At 38.7% G+C, this 16,206-nt stretch overlaps 1 protein-coding gene and 1 non-coding gene across 2 annotated transcripts; one reads left to right on the top strand and one right to left on the bottom strand.

Moving 5' to 3' along the window:
- Positions 1-4,198: 4,198 nt before the first annotated feature.
- Positions 4,199-15,418, bottom strand: LOC144630459 (uncharacterized). Its single transcript, XM_078488819.1, has 12 exons — positions 14,766-15,418; positions 14,624-14,690; positions 12,484-12,574; positions 11,447-11,742; positions 10,381-10,698; positions 9,042-9,499; positions 8,413-8,507; positions 7,814-7,970; positions 7,147-7,210; positions 6,214-6,491; positions 5,658-5,829; positions 4,199-5,084 (listed from the first exon to the last, which is right to left on the bottom strand). Exons 1-12 carry the CDS (start codon positions 14,805-14,807, stop codon positions 4,909-4,911), a joined length of 2,214 nt encoding a protein of 737 aa, XP_078344945.1. The 5' UTR covers positions 14,808-15,418; the 3' UTR covers positions 4,199-4,908.
- On the top strand, positions 12,918-12,991 carry Trnat-ggu (transfer RNA threonine (anticodon GGU)). The gene has a single exon. It is a non-coding gene; the product is annotated as a tRNA-Thr (tRNA).
- Positions 15,419-16,206: the final 788 nt, after the last annotated feature.

The following is a 16,206-nucleotide window of genomic DNA, read 5'->3' as shown; positions in this document are numbered from 1 at the left end:
TTAGATCACTTTTTGCTTTACACATTCTTGCCGCACCAGAGTCGTGGAACATCGAAGTTGGAACTGGAGCTAGTTCATAGCTGAGTACCTTCTTTAGGTCTAGCTCCCTCGAACTTGCTTGAATTCCTATAACACGACTGTAAATCACAGTTGTGTCATACACCTTCGCGGTTCCCACACTGACAAATTTCTTCCCATCAGCGATGGTCTTGACCTTCTTCGAGATGGTGTTTCTGAAGCCATCAGGCCACTGCCTTTCATGCTCCTTCATTGCCTTTGTCCCAATCGAGACTGCGTCTTGTGCGTTTATATGGTTTCTATGAACATGTCACTCCATATGCCATTCCAAATACCTGAAATAGAAAAAGAATAAAAGATTTTTTAATTTAAGGAAATCACTAAGGTATCAAGGGCAAATTTATGTATAAGCGACTAACAAAGAAAATGTTTTAAACGAATAAAAAATACCTGGGATGTGATGCATCACGTGCTCTCCCTTCATGAACTTGGAAATCTCTTCATGCCCTAGGCTCTCCATTGATCGCAAGTAGTAGAGCCCATATCGTGCATAGTTAACATGAGCTGCTGCAAAGAAATATGGTAGCATTTGCTTGACAGCCACCAGATGCAGTGGCCAGTCCCCTTCTCGCTCGGCCCTCACATACATCATCATGATGAAAACAGGTTTCATTAAACAGTCAACCCAAAGCTTGGACGTCTTGCTTGCACTGGCAGCTTTATCAAGGCATGACAACAATTCGTCCATAGAAGTGATGTTCTCATTTCGTATGATGCCTAACCCTAACCTCAAAGCTCCCTCGACACGAAATCTGACCTGGTCTGCTACATGGTCTTTACGTTGATCACATACTTTAAGAATAGATTCTTTAAACGACTTCTTGCCTGGACTTGCATATGCAGTTCTGCACAGCACCGCCCTCCTCCATTGATCCGGGTGTTTTTTATCTCTTTCAACTACACAACTATTACCACAGAAAATACACTGCTCTTTAAAGCTAAACTCCTGCACCGTTGAACGACGTTGCTTTATCGGTGTTTGAGACTGGTCGGATTCAGCAGAACATTTTCGTTTTCTATGTCTACTTAATCGTTCCTTGGAGGTATATGTTGACACGCAGCTTCGGTGGCAACCTATCGTCACATTTGGATTGTCTCTTAATTTCTCTTCTAGAGTCAGATAAAAGTCATCTTTGTACTCCTTACTAAACTTGACTATTGTTTGGATTCTAGCTGGTCCTGCTAATGTGAGATTCCCATCCTCGCAATTAAACTTGGACTTAAAAAAGCATCTACATGTACTTGCCATCCTTATATCTATAAAATCAAGATAATAAACAGCCCTCCAAAATCAACTGGTGAGTCAGATTTTTCTTTATAGACATATAGCATGGTGCACTGACAAAATAACCTATCACACCGTGTAGATTATCTTGAGATATATCTAGTCCTAAAATATCTGTGATGATGTCAAGTGGCATGTTTTATAACATTAAAATACTCTAAATATATAATCATTTATCATGAATCTCTGTGCGAGATCTTTCATTAGCGATATGTTCACTACAATTTACAATGCTTAAATGAGGCACAATGTAGAAAGAAATAAAAAAACAAGTTTTCAAATTAAACATAAGTTCAAAAGTGATCTGTTTTTAAACAAATTATATCTTATACTCAAGTTTACAAATCTTTTAGCCGGACGTTTTTCAAGCGGATGGCGTTTTGAGTCGAAAGGCATTTTGTATTTACGTTTATCGAGCACGAAACTTGCACAAAATATTGTGCTAACTGCTGTATAATAACACAGAATAGGAAGAACAGATAATAGAAAACCTTTTTAAGGGTAAATGTACCTTTGATACACTAGAAAAGTCATTTTATAAAACAAATTTTATCGAAATACTTACAGTCATGACAGTGAAGTGAAGGCAGCCATCTTTAATGTCCGGGTGACCTGGGTACTAGTCCCCAGTCCATGGATGAAATGGTTAAACTTTGATATTTTTAAGATTTTTAATGCCATACGCGTTTGATAAATTGCACAATGCACCAAAAAACACGAATTTGCAAAAAAGTCTGCAGAATTGTGCAAAATGAAACAAAAACAAAGAATTCAGAGATTGACCGAGTTAACCATATTCAGACCGAGGGGGGCTTTTGAGGCCCGCGCTGACTTTGAAACTTTATAACTTTTTTAAGATTTAACCAAACGCTGCCAAACTTTCTGAGTTTTCCTAAAATTTATCTGGCAACAATTTGGTAGGGTTGAATGATGTGTCAGGAACTTTACATCACTATAGCAACGGCATTTTGACAGGCATGTTTTCCCAAAGTTGTAATTTTGCGTGTTTCTGTTAATAAAAATAAACTAAAATGGAATTATTTTTACATTTTTACGGGTTTAAAGCACATTTTTATTTATTTTGAGCACTTTGAAGTGATTTTGGGTGGTTTTCTGGCATTTTGGAAAAAATTTGAAATCCAAGATGGCGGATCCAAGATGGCGGCTATTTTGACATCATGACGTAATTGTCGCGTGATGTGACGTCACCATCCCACGTGACGTATACCAAAAGAAAGAGTTTCGGACATACAATACATCCTATAAGTTTCATTGTGATTGCTTAAATATTCTGAAAGTTACATAGTGGGGGCTTCCGAAGCCCCCCAGGGATCCCAGATCCACTGAGAGACTCCCTGCTCATGAGGAAAAAGTATCCCTTAATATCACGTGATGCCCAGAGGTAGCGAGGTGGCATCAGATGGATTATGAAAGACCCTTCATAGTGCTATAATTATTTGCCCAAAAATTTTGTATGGAAGTACTTGCAAGGTAATACAAAAAATCTGCGTTTGGCTGCCGGACTATATAATCAAGAAAACCTCTGCAAGCAGTCAAACAAATTAAAAGAACTCCATAGTGACGTCATAGATATATATTTTTTTTATACGGTAAATACTATGTTATGTCCCGTATACCTTCGAGGAAAGGCCCTGTATGAGCCTTGAGCTGCATGCAATGAAAATTCATCCAATGAGAGGGCTAGAAATAAAACCGTTACATTATCGAGAACATAATTGTACTCAACTGTCATGACGAAAAGCCCTTTCAAAGACTCTTCGACCGTCAAGAAACAACATATCAAATCATAAATGTGGTGTGGATTTTTATCTTTTTTCTCGCTGCCTATTCTAGCGACAAAGCTCCATACAAATCATGGGCTCCTGACAAATCCTTATAATTTGCACAGAGCAGTCAAATTGTCAGCCTGGGTTCCCTGTGGTTTTGGATGAGCCAGGGGAATCAATTACGAACTTTTTTTTGAGTTGTCATATCCTCCTACGCACATTCGAGCACGACTGTCTCATGTCTCTCCTCCTCAGCTGTCATCCGTTTCATCTGTTTCACATTGCGCGCTGTGTCAGCCATTATCTTGACACCATTCTGGATGCCGTCTTACAGAATTGGAGAAGCCGAGAGGGCTCGGTGACGAATTTTGTAAAAGAAATAAAAAACATTTCCCGCTCAAATTGAAAAAAAAAATTATTGTCAGTATAAAAATGATGTGGCGATATCGAAAACGAAGGACTTTCTACATTGTGACATCGATTTTAAGAATAATTTGAAAGCCTTTTGACATTCAAAGTCCCTTAAATGGTCATTTAAAGCGACATTCTATCCGCTTACCTAATGCGTCCCCAATTCCGCCCCCTCCCCCCCCCCCCCCTGTATCCCCCTTGTTCAAGTCCTACCGTTAACGTATACTGGGTCACAAATGGAAGCAATTCTGTGAACTATGGATGTGAAATTAAACTTCACCGCTCTTAAATGGATTTTGTATATCAAGCAACGGCAAATTGATTCCACGATAGAGTAAGAAAACACGTCATGTATTACTAGTGAACGTGTCTCTTTATTTGCATAGCAATTTTTTTCATTTTAAAATCAAGGTATACAAACTGCTGACGTTCAATGCTTTTTTAAGCAAAATAAAGAAATATTGATGTCAACATACTTGCATAACAGAAGTGCAATTTGCCGAATACTGCTTTTAACGCTTGGTTTCACTGTGCCAAATACTTAAGTTTACATTAATAACGTATAATATTTTTTTTTTACCTCATATTTCATTTGTAGAAGATCCTTTTTTTAACGAACTACAAATTATAAGATAATTCAGGAAGACCCGCAAGCGGTGAAAAGTCAATAAACAACCAGTGGCCGACTAATCTCACGACGGTTAACGAGTGCTCGCCGATCTGTCACCGACTAGGCACCAACCAATCAGCGACCGGTTACCGACCAGTCTCGAACTCCTTTCCGATAATAGCAGAACTTATGCTCAGTACGAGGCCCTGCAAAGTAAAAACGCTATGAACGACTATGTCGGCCAAGTAACGGCCAGTATCGCCTAATATTCATCGACCATCACGGAATTCTTAGCGCGATTAAAGGGGCTAAGTCACGCAATTTTAGGAAACTTCGGCACCGACCACCTGGTCATAGAATTAACTGAAATATCACAATAACGGCTTAATACCGTAGAAGAACTCAAAAGAAACACATAAAGGCCAAAAAGGAGCATGGATGGGCAATATTGCGTTCGGGTGAACTTGAAAAACATCGGCCCGACTTTTTTCAAGTTTACAATGCTCGAAATCATCCTTGTTTGTTATATGGGCGTGATTTTGCTAATAAAAGACTTTTGCTCTGCCGATCTGAAGTTTAGAGCTCTTAATTAACGAAAATAAATAGAATTACTAAAAAATAACGTGACTTAGCCCCTTTAAATGCTAAAAATTAGGAAACCGCATCGTAGAATCGTGCAAGTGGTTTCATGCAACTCGTGGACCACTATAAATGCATAATTATTATGCATGCATTTTTTACTTTTTCTTTTTGGCATGCAACCTTAGCGCTTCTTCGTGTTTGTCCGTAATGTCATTGACCCTTTTCTCCCAGCTATCGTAAAACTCCTGAACCTCTTGCATTAAGGCATCCATCATGTCTAGGTTCCTCTTGGCCAACTCGTAACCAGGCCCACCGAGCTGCTCGAGCTCATCTGCAACACGAAACTGGGTGTGAGTTATAAGGCACTGTTTACACGAACGCGGTTTCATTTGTAACCACATTGCTTTCGATGCGGTTACGTCTTTCGTTTACACGGCGCCGATCGAGACACAACTGAAACCGGGTCGCTTTGAAAACGCTCTCAAAAGTGGAGCGTTTTCAAAACGATACGGTTTCACTGGTCGTGTAAACGGCAAAACCGCATCGATTTGAAAACGGTCAAGTGTTTTGCCACAAATTGACTGGATCGCAAAGGGTAAACATGACGAACCTCGTACAGAGTGCAGCGCTTGCTATATACAATTACGTTCAAAAACACTTGGTACACGGTAGGATATGTTTCGTGTAAACACTTCGAAACCGTGTCGTTTTCGATGCGGTTTCGAGGTCATGAAACCGTGTTGATTAATAACCACGTCCGTGTAAACGATGCCCAAAATATTGATAATCTCTGATGAACTACCATCGCAACCTGTTAGTCATTTCCGAACTAATTGTGCCATGCCATTAGGCTCGCAGAAATACTTCACATACAAATCAAGACTGTGTTCTTCGTTAATCTTACCCATCTCAGCCTTTTTCTTCCAATGCCTCATATAGCCGTAATCCCAGGTAATGCCACAAGCCGTGAAAAACAACAGCAGGCCAAGGCACGAGTAGATGGCGTTTTGAAACAAGGGAGAGGTGGCGTCAAATAACCCGGATGAACGTTCCATTGCTGCGCTTTCTGATGGTTCCTATACAAATAGACAAAAAGTTATGGTTAGCCTTTTACATTCACGCTCGTGTGTGAAACTTCTCATGAACGTCCTTCAAGTAATTATCCTACGAATTAGCGCGGAATAACACCTGATAGTCAACTAGTTCGAGTTGGCTAAAGTCAGATGATATTCTTCAAAATTAAGCAGTATTATTGTTGTATTATCCAAAAAGCTGATAATATTTGAGCTCATATACCGTGGCCTGTAAACCAACTAAAACCCACGAATTGCGATATACCGTGAATAGTGTTTAATAAAAGGTAGTCCCCTACTCCAGTCATCCTATGAAGTGATGAAACAATACACCTTGAACCATCACGAACGCAGCGAAAAAAAACATGCTCCAAAACAAAATCTTACACTCATGGGTTCAGTTTTCTTCTTCACAGTCTCAAAGATTTCAGCTTGGTTCGACAGGACGTATTCCTCGAAGCAGGTTTGAAATTCTTTTCCTGCCAACTTTCCTCCTCCAAATACGACACCGTAAAACGAGTTGTGATCGATGATCGTATTAACACGTAGCTCCTCACTAGAAAAATCCTTCATTTCTCCAGCAACGTAAGTGTCAACTAACACTCCCTTCAAGTTGTCCTCTCGATTCTTTAGAGGTTCCACGATGGATTGCAAGTCGGGGTATGCTGTGAAAATAAAGTTACAATGCTGCGTAACATGCAAAAAATATTGCTTTCAATTGCTGCCTACTTTTGCTCACAAAATGACACGGGGGAATGGGATTGAATGTGCCAAAGTATTTTGTCAATGATTGTAGCATCGCAACGATGAACTGCAAGTCGGCGTATGCTGTGATTAGAAAATAAAGTGACACTGTATAAACCAAAGTTTATATGAGTTGAATTTTATTCAAAAGGTTGTAATTGTCCATCGTGGAAAAGTGACAAAAGTAAAAAATTATTACCGTTTGATGAAGAGTAGTGACTTCATCGTGAAACAAACAATAACGGCATTATTATTAGAATTGTATTTTAATTATTCACATATATTCTCGAAAGTGACCTGGTAAAAAGGGTTATGACAAATAAAAGTACATTTACAAAATGTTGGAAAACAAGCAACGCGACGTGAAAGTATTTTTCAATAGCTTCATTTGAATGATCACCCACTTAAAAGTTATAACTACTTTGTACAGCATAATAAATAGCCCGACATAAGCACACTGCTCAAGAGATTTGATTTGAAAAACAATTGTTTGTTTCTGCTTTTTGCGTTTGCGCAAAAAATTCTAGAACTACTTAGACTATTACTTCATTAATCCTGTTTTCCGTGAGTCAATACCTTTCATGTTCGCATTTTTGTTCAGTCCTAACTTGTACTCGGTAGAATTAGCCACTGCTGCAATCTAAAACAATAAAATAGAGTTGATGTTAATTCTACGAAGAAAAATACCTAGAACGATATTTTGAGAAACAACATCCATCGGACTCATGCAAGCAATACTGACTTCAGAAAAAAAGAACCATTTAATAGTACTGCTCAGTAGCTTTCATTTGAATGGTCGCGATATCGAACGTTAGAGTTCTATCTACAGACTTAAAAGCAAGAAACATTTTGTACATTAAAGACAAAGAGTACCACATGACAGTACTGTTCAACAGCTTTCATTCGATTGGTCGATACGTAATTTACATCTACAGCCTCGAAAGTTAAAAGCATTACGTACAGTATGACATTAAAATACTGCTCAATAGCTTTCATTTGAATGGTCATACAATGGGGTTTTATCCACAGACTTAAAAGTTAGAACCACCCGGTACAGCACAATAAACAGTACCACATGAAAGTGCTGCTCAATAGCTTTTACTTAAATAGTCAGACGCTAGGGTTTCATCTAAAAACTCAGCATAAACGGTACACGTACAGCTTTTGAATGGTTATTTAGTCACGGTCAATACATTTTTTTTATTAACAAAACAGTTACATTACGAGCAAGACTGGAACCCACCTTGGTGCCATACAGTTTGACGTCAGTGCTCAGTGTTATGGCTGTCAAGGAAGTAGTCACAACACCAGTGAAAATGGACGTGATAACGAGGCCAACGAGAACCCAGACTATCGCAAAAATACGAGCCACAAATCCACGAGGAGATCGATCGCCATAACTGTAAAGAAAACGATACATGGAGAATTGCTATTTAGCTATTCGACTGATCCTCGCCCCCAGGAAAGCAAATAAATAAATAAAATAATAAAACAAGATAACACTGATATGGAAGAAAATAATTTAATTTAGCCAAAATCCTTAAGACATCAGTATACAAGACCAGTAAAGAGAATCAGTTATTGTATTTATTTTGGGAACTTGAGGAAAATTAAACAGAAGAGATAACACTGAGTATCAAAAAAGCGTTCGCCGTTCTGCTTACACCAGTTTTTAGTTTGTAAAGGAGCGTTTCTGCGGTCACTAACCAAAAATATAGTTACAGCTGACGAAACCAGATTTAAGCGTATAAATACCAACTGGAGAGCTGCGCTTTTTAGGACCTATATTGAAACGCAATCGTTTATGCTCCACGACTATATGTATATTAAGATAGCACTCACCCAACGGTTGTCATAGTAACAAAAGCCCACCAGAAACCTTCTCCGCTGCCCTTGATGAAAGACCTTGGGAACTCATCGGGGTTATACCACGTGTCCTTTTAAAAACAGAACGTGACAAATATTGTCAGCTAGAAAAGCATAACTGGCAGCTGAGGACCCCGCGACAGTAGGGGTGGGTTGCTCACAGATATCAAAACGCGGTAAGAACGCCGACCAGGTGCCCTATCACTAAGCTATAGAATGCCCGTAGAGAATTGGGTCATCTAAAAGGGAAACTTTTAACTTGAGAAAGGGCCAACGGAAAATGCAAAGAACCGGATCCTAGTGGATCTGATCGGCAAAATGTATAAATAGGAAAAAATAATAGTAATAATAAAAATAAAACATAAAGGCTGACCGTACGGTAGGCTGTTCATTCCCTGATAAAGTTAGGCCGTGCCGTGACAACCACTCCGCAAACAGCTACGATTAGTTTTGGTGATGTTTGAGATATGGTTCGAAAGAAATAATCTTATGTACTACTATAAGCTGGGAAGGATTAGGTAGATATTTATCAGTGTGTAATATAACGAAAGGTAATTTTTACTGAACAAAGAAAGATAACCAAGGCTTAATTGAATTGTACTTACCAATCCCCACATAATTATCCCGGACAGTAAGGCCATCAAAAGCGTGAGAAGAAGCACGGGCCAACCAGACAGGACAGATTTAAACACAGCGTTGGCCGAAGAACCGGGTGGCTCGTCAACAACAATGAAAGCCACTCCTGGCGAACTTATCAGAGGCATAAACTTGTATTCGTTCTGATACGAGCGATCCTCCTTATTACCACTGATCGGAAACGTTATAGTGTCGTCAACATCAAAGTTTCGGATATTTTTGATGGCTACCAGGTTGTCTTGGCGGTTGGCGTAAGATATTATCGACGGTCCGTCGCCCTCTGAGCAGTTTCCGCAGCAAAACGGGACAATTTGTTGGAGGAGTAGCGGGAATAACCCCGAGGGTTCCCGGTTGGGTCCGTTGTCTTGGATGTATGGTGGGATATCGTACCAGTTGGCATTGATTATTTTGGGGCATTTGCACTTCTCTAAAAATGGAACAAAATTTGAGAGAATTAGCCTTCATGGGACTGTCCTCTTATTGAGAAGGACGTTTGATGCCCGTAAGAGCATCTATAAGAGCATCATCTGTAAGATACCTGAAGGTTGCATGTAACAGCATTGGGTTCCGCATCGAGAGGTACGGACTCGGGTTGAGCACCGTCAGTGTCCTAGCATTGTGTTCTTGGGCAAGACATTTAACTCTCACAGTGCCTCTCTCCACCCAGAACTTTGAATGGGTAGCAGAGAATTGTTCGCAAAATACTGGGGGTATCGTCCAAATAAGCGCTACGCCAAAAGTCTTGAAACGGTCTGTAATCTGTAATCTTTTTGTACTAGAAGTCAACTGATGCATGGGTTCAAAAAAGTGAAAACCTGTATCCCCTATTACATACACCCAATTGAAGAAACGTCGACAATGTGAAAAGCATACACCATTAAAGATATGATCCAATGGCCTTCTGGCTAGAGAGCATTGATAGCCTTAGTAATATTCCTTTTATTGGTAATCAAGATATTTTCTTTGAGAGCCTTAACAATCTGTCTTATTTATATGCTGATGTCCGATCTCATCCCAAAATTCCAATTGTGAAGCGCATTGAGCTTTGTAAATGCGCTATATAAGCACCTATATCATTCATTCATTCATTATCATGTTTATCCTGTCATGTTTATTATGTATAATGTGTCCTTTTTTGCTCTCTATATACCTCGTTATCCCTCAACAACTAGTTATTCCTCTCGAGCCACACAAGGCCACCAGTATACGAAGCCACTGATATGTGAAATTCTCTCTACTGATAACGCCAATATAAACATAATTTGAAGACTTGGGAAAAATATGTAAGTTGGCAATCTCGTTATTTACCTTTAACGCGCAGATACATCACAGCATCATCCTCTCCTTCAGAGTTATTTGCATAACACCTGTAAAATCCAGTGTCATTCCTCTCAAGGTCTTTGATGAGAAGTCTTCCATCCCGATAGTCGATTATGCGGCGTCCACTGGTGTCGAGTGATTTCTCGGGATTTGTTGAGTTGGTCCCGAGATAAGACCAATACACCACCGCCTCGGGGTATGCTGAAACCTGGCACGTCAGAGTCACGGTGTCGAATTCTGTTACAACCTGATTTGTGGAACAGTTTTTGGTACCAGTGGGACAGAATGATATTATCTCTGGTGCATCTATAATAAAAATTAAATTGAAACGAGCTAAGTCTGTTACCTGACACACACGACATAGAATACAACAAAACACACCGGTACGAGAGAGATGGAAAATGTCCTCAAGTGTTAATCCGAATACTTTACTGAAATTTCCGAAAATGTAGGGTTTATTAGTATGGAGAAAAGCTGTCCCTGTTAGGGCGGCAACCCTTAATACTAGAGCCATCCCGGGTGAGAGAACTTTACCCGAGGGAGGGATCGGTAGCACTTACTTTGAAGATAGGATGATCCCGAGGGCGAGCCAATTTTTTTTTTTCAGGTAAACACATTGGATATGTTTGACTCGTCTACCAGCGACAAAGTCGGGACATATAGGGCGAAGTTTGGCTTGGTCAGCACTGAGGGACTTTTTTCATACAAACGATAGATAAAAGATGGCTCAGGGAGAGGGTACCCTTCTTCCAGGGACAACTTTTTGTTTATTTTGAACAGGCTTTACAGAGATGAAAGTGGAAGACGAAAAAGACTTTCGACTAATACAGATACACCACATTTTTTGTAATTTGTTTAATTGTTTTTTTTTTTTTGACATGTGAAAAATCTCATATGCTTCACATTGTATAGTACGGTTTAGTTCCAACAATTTTATTTGATGGAATCGGAACTATGAAAAAAGTATGGTAAAGCGAAATGTTATTGCATCGCCGCAAGTTGTGTTACTAGAAGTCTGTTAAATCTAATGGGTTTTAATTATTTTGTGACTCACGTGGGGTACGGATAACCTCGTAAGTGGCGTTGAATCCTTTCCCCGTTATAGACTCATCAGATTTAAACTCCACTCGCACTTTTTCACAGCGTGATGTGACAGTAAACTTCGCCATATTGCCGCAGTATCCATCTTCGTTGTCTCCCGTTCCCAGGTTCTCTGACCAAGTCTTTGCCTTGTTACACATGTCTGATACTTTAACGTAATCATACGGATGACATGACTTGCTCAGTTCCAAGTCAAAGTCGTGAAATGTGATCAGGATTCTGGATTTATATTCGGATTCAATGACCCAGCTGAAATCCAGAAAGGAAAGTAGAACACAAAATATATTTTACGAAGTTCAAAGTAAGTTGATTAAAAAACTATTCCGCTAGACCGCAGAAAACGTCTCATCCCAGTTCCTTCGCGTCCGTGCGTTTTACGCGATTGATTTAAGGCAGGGAGTGCAATCCAATGATTCGCTAAAATGACAGGTAACATTTTGACGTACTGTTACACTGACACCATAAAAGCTGCTCAAATTTAACTTACCGCCGCCATGTTGAAATAAACCGTATCCAGTTAAAATCCTGTCGATTAATTAACTCCAAGAAGAAAGAGAGAACGCCTATCTTACCCCTAGCATATCATACATTTCTTAAAGATGATTTAAATGCACAATCTCGCCTGCAATGTTGATGTGAGCCTCGCACGAAGGAATGTTTTCGAAACCAAAATAAAAATTCCGGGACAGACTTTCTTCATTATTAACGCCAGATATCCTTGCAAAACAATAATAAAGAGTAGAAGAACGTCGGTGTTATTCCAAACCGATGTTCAGCTTATCAAGTTTCCTGAACAAAACGACTCGCAAGGGTGTACTAAGTGTAACGTATCAACGAATTCAGCAAAAGAAAAATGAAAACAAACTCTCAATGTTTTCCGATTGTGTTTTTCTACACGAGTATAATAGATTCTTTATGATTCAAAGATAATTTTGTATGCCAAAAAGGAGTGGCCCGGGGTTTTATTAATTTAACTCGTTTTCATGTTACCTGCAGTTTGTGTTGTTAGGATAGCCTTTATATCCACCAGGACTCGTGAAGCTTCCTTGATCGCCAAATAATTGGACTTCTTTACCGCAGTCTAACAAACAAGGTAAATTGTAGTCTTTAGTTCTTGCAATACATCACATGTAGTTACAAACGAGTAGATTTTTTAACGGAAACCGCTCTACATTTTAGCGTACTATTCCAAAAGTATCCGCTCGCTTATCAATGCGTGACACTAAGGGACACAGAAAAATGATTATAGAACTATTTTTGTGTGTCAAAAACTTTGAACGTACAGACGTTTTGGACTGAGCCCTTCTTCTGGCATTCCAAGACACTGGAGGGGGGGGGGGGGGAGCAAGAAACGATTGTACGTTAAAGATTGACATTTTAAAAAATGTTTTATAACATAAAAGTTTACCTCGTTCCCAATGTATGGCTTCAATAGCTCAGTTGGTAGAGCATCGCACCGGTATCGCGGAGGTCACGGGTTCGAATCCCGTTGAAGCCAGAATTTTTTTCTGGTTTCTTTCTTTGCAATTTATTTAATTGCAAGTCACTGCGAGGATCATTTCTTCACTTTACATGAAAGTTTAGTTCGACTTTTTCCGGTTAGTTAAAGCAAAACGAATTAGATTCCTCCGAAAACGTTAGGACTATCTTCGAATGACTTTTGACAATCGTTACTAGCTATGAATTCCGAACAGACCAAATTTCAAACTGAGTACATTTTTTCTCGAAGTTTCTCACAATAAATTAAGTTAAACACCTTTTCTTTCGTCACTTTAGAAAGACAGAAGACATCATGAATCCTGGGTTGTTTCACCTGCTATGTTTTTTCACCAATCACAAAAATAGAGAAAACTAAACGAATTCAAAAGTCCTTTATAATTGCTTTCAACATAAAGAGAAAACAATTATTATTGTATTTAATATTATTGTTATAATATTAGTGCCATTATTCTCTATCTAAGTTTTGATAAGAAATTTCTTTTCCAAAATAGAAACCCAAGTGATAAGTACAATAATCTCTATGAACCTTATAAAGCATGCTAATAAAAAGAGTTTCCTTTCCAGTCGTTAGGCTAACCTAATAATAAATGTTGCTAAGAAATATCTTCAAACAAAATACATGGCCAAATACCGGTCACAAATTCCACATTCAAGAAGAACATATTTATTTCACCGCGATTTCAGTCAAAGCGATCAGAAAGCACATCTGTTTGAATATTTTTAGCGAATTTGTATCTCTCAATCAATTAACTTTGTATTGAATTAAATGTACTGAATACCCGCCTTTTCAATAAAGTTTGACTTCTTTCAATCCTTTGAAAAGAAACTAATGATTGTTTGAAGACAGGTCTGTAAGCACTCTAACTACCTCGCTCATTGGGAAGAATTCAACTCCATAATTTCTTCTTAGGAGAGGGTTGAATAGGATTACCCAAATCCGTCGATCGGTCCATTTTTTTGTCCAAATCCCTCAACCCGCTAATCAAATCCGAAAATAGTTTCACTGCAACGGACGGTAGATGCTGTTTTTTAATGCCATTTTTTAAAAAGGAGTTTCGAATTATTGCTTGTTTTTGCGACAATTCCCTCCAACATTCCGACGAAGACCGACCAAAGTGATCCGAACTTCGGTTAGTGTCCACGGAAAAAAAAAATCGGAGTCCGGAGCAAAATTCTCAGTCAGCTAAACCGCGATCCGCTGTATTTTCGAAATCCGCGAACCACTCAATATATCGCAAAAAAACTTCAATCCGTACGCCTTTTAAGGTCAAATCCGTCAATCTGCGAACCTGCTTATCCCCCTTCTTTAGCGATGCATTTCGCCCAAGGGTATACCACGACCTCGCTTACCTTTGACCCATTTAGCAAAGGCCACAGTGACGCTTATTGCAATGATTATTATAAAGTAACCCAATATATGTAGCGTATTCTCAGGAATTATAGCGGAGCCATTGACTTAATTCTTAAACTCTAGGCTGGAATAGGTGTTATTTCAACTTCACATAAGTTCCATAACGTAATTCAAGCACGCAATAAAATGTAAAACCATCTACTGAAGTAAGTTCTCATTTCGTTTGCAAAACACTGAGCTATCTAACTCTCCATATTACTGAATGTATTGTAACATTACTTTTTGGTGTCTGTGTGTAGAGGGCAGCTTCTGTCCTCAGCGAAATTGCAAATAGTAATTTTAACAGCTGAAAAAAATCACAGAACTCAGTATTAGCAGCATACACATATCAAATCAAAGTTTCGAAAGCATGTAAACTTACCAAAACTATTTTCTTCCTTCCTACGTGGTTTTCGCATTGCATGATAAACCCTTGTAGACAACCGCTTAAAGTTAGGATATGGATACACTCCTATGGAAATTCCGCGAAAATGTACATTCACTGCCATGAATAATTGAACACTTTCAGACACAATTTCATTTTCGCCGACCAATCACAACGCCCTGAAAGCAAACAGCAGATTAATACAACATTGAAGGGGTTGTTAAGAATTTTATTGAATATACCGTTGCCTTGGATTCTATACGGGGCGCGTGGGAAAAAATCGACTTAGTTATATTCAAACGAAAGGTGTTTAACAGATGAGCTGAATGTAGAAGATATTTTCATTATATTTGCTCAGTACGCCACTAAACGCATTCGATATAAAATTTAAATTAAAAAATCGAGATTGCGCTTCACATAAACTGCCTCTACAAATGTCATTTGACAACGCGAATAATTTTTAATAAATCTCAAAAAGTAGAATTCCTACTAGACTACTGTAATTATAAAAAAAAGAGAACGCTTGGTAAAAGTCTGGTACTTTAAACTGTTTAAAATAACTGAATGAAGGAGAGACGTCGGTTCGAATCCGACTCGGGACATCACAGAGCTTTTCTTTCATTTAAGACGTATCTCGGAAGATGTTTAAATCAGTCAATATTGACCTGGAGCTTTCTTCAGCTTCAAATATATTTTATATTATATAAAATTATTTTGAAAAAATAATTAATTGAAATTCAACAAAGGAAAGGCTCAAAAAACATTTTTTTGCAGGTTTCCTGCCAACCAAAACTGCTGGTTCTCATCAATTTATGAGCACAAGATAATTTGAGAAACTCAAGACGTCGTGTTCGTGATGAATTTAAGCCCAAACAAAAAAAGTAACAATAATAAAATAGTTCCTGCCAAAGAACTTAATTATACCTTGCAAAGCATAGAATATTTTATAACAATTTACTTTTAAATTTAAACGCGTTAGTGAAAACTTGAAAACTTTTACGAAAATGGAATAATTTTTCGGCAATGTTTGTCGTATCAGGAGTGTTTTACAGTAATGTTTTCCATCAGCTGGAATCAAAAACTGTGTACGTTAAAATAGAGTTTATCTTTCGGCAAGATGTGTACTAGATTGAAGTGCAATTGCAAACGTTTAACGACACAACTCTGTTTCGCTATCCGATCCGATTGGTGACGTCACTATTGCCATCCCTATTCATTATTATTCGGGCGTCTTTGTTGTATACCGTTAACTTCCGAAGTAGGCAAAAAAATATACCGTCAGTGGTCTATAGGTCATTCCAATAATTTTAATTGGACGATGTCTTGTCCTACTATTTATTACTCGTTGCTTACTTGACGTTTTCAGTAGATCTGTGCGCAGACCGAACCACCAAAGCTAGCCTGCGAGCAGGCCCACCTTAGGGTCACTCATGCATGA

The sequence above is a fragment of the Oculina patagonica genome, chromosome 11 (assembly GCF_052425735.1).
Source record: "Oculina patagonica isolate OP01 chromosome 11, crgOcupat, whole genome shotgun sequence".
Classification (NCBI taxonomy): domain Eukaryota; kingdom Metazoa; phylum Cnidaria; class Anthozoa; order Scleractinia; family Oculinidae; genus Oculina; species Oculina patagonica.
Note: the sequence above shows the minus strand (reverse complement) of the source record. Positions and strands in the feature narration are given on the sequence as shown.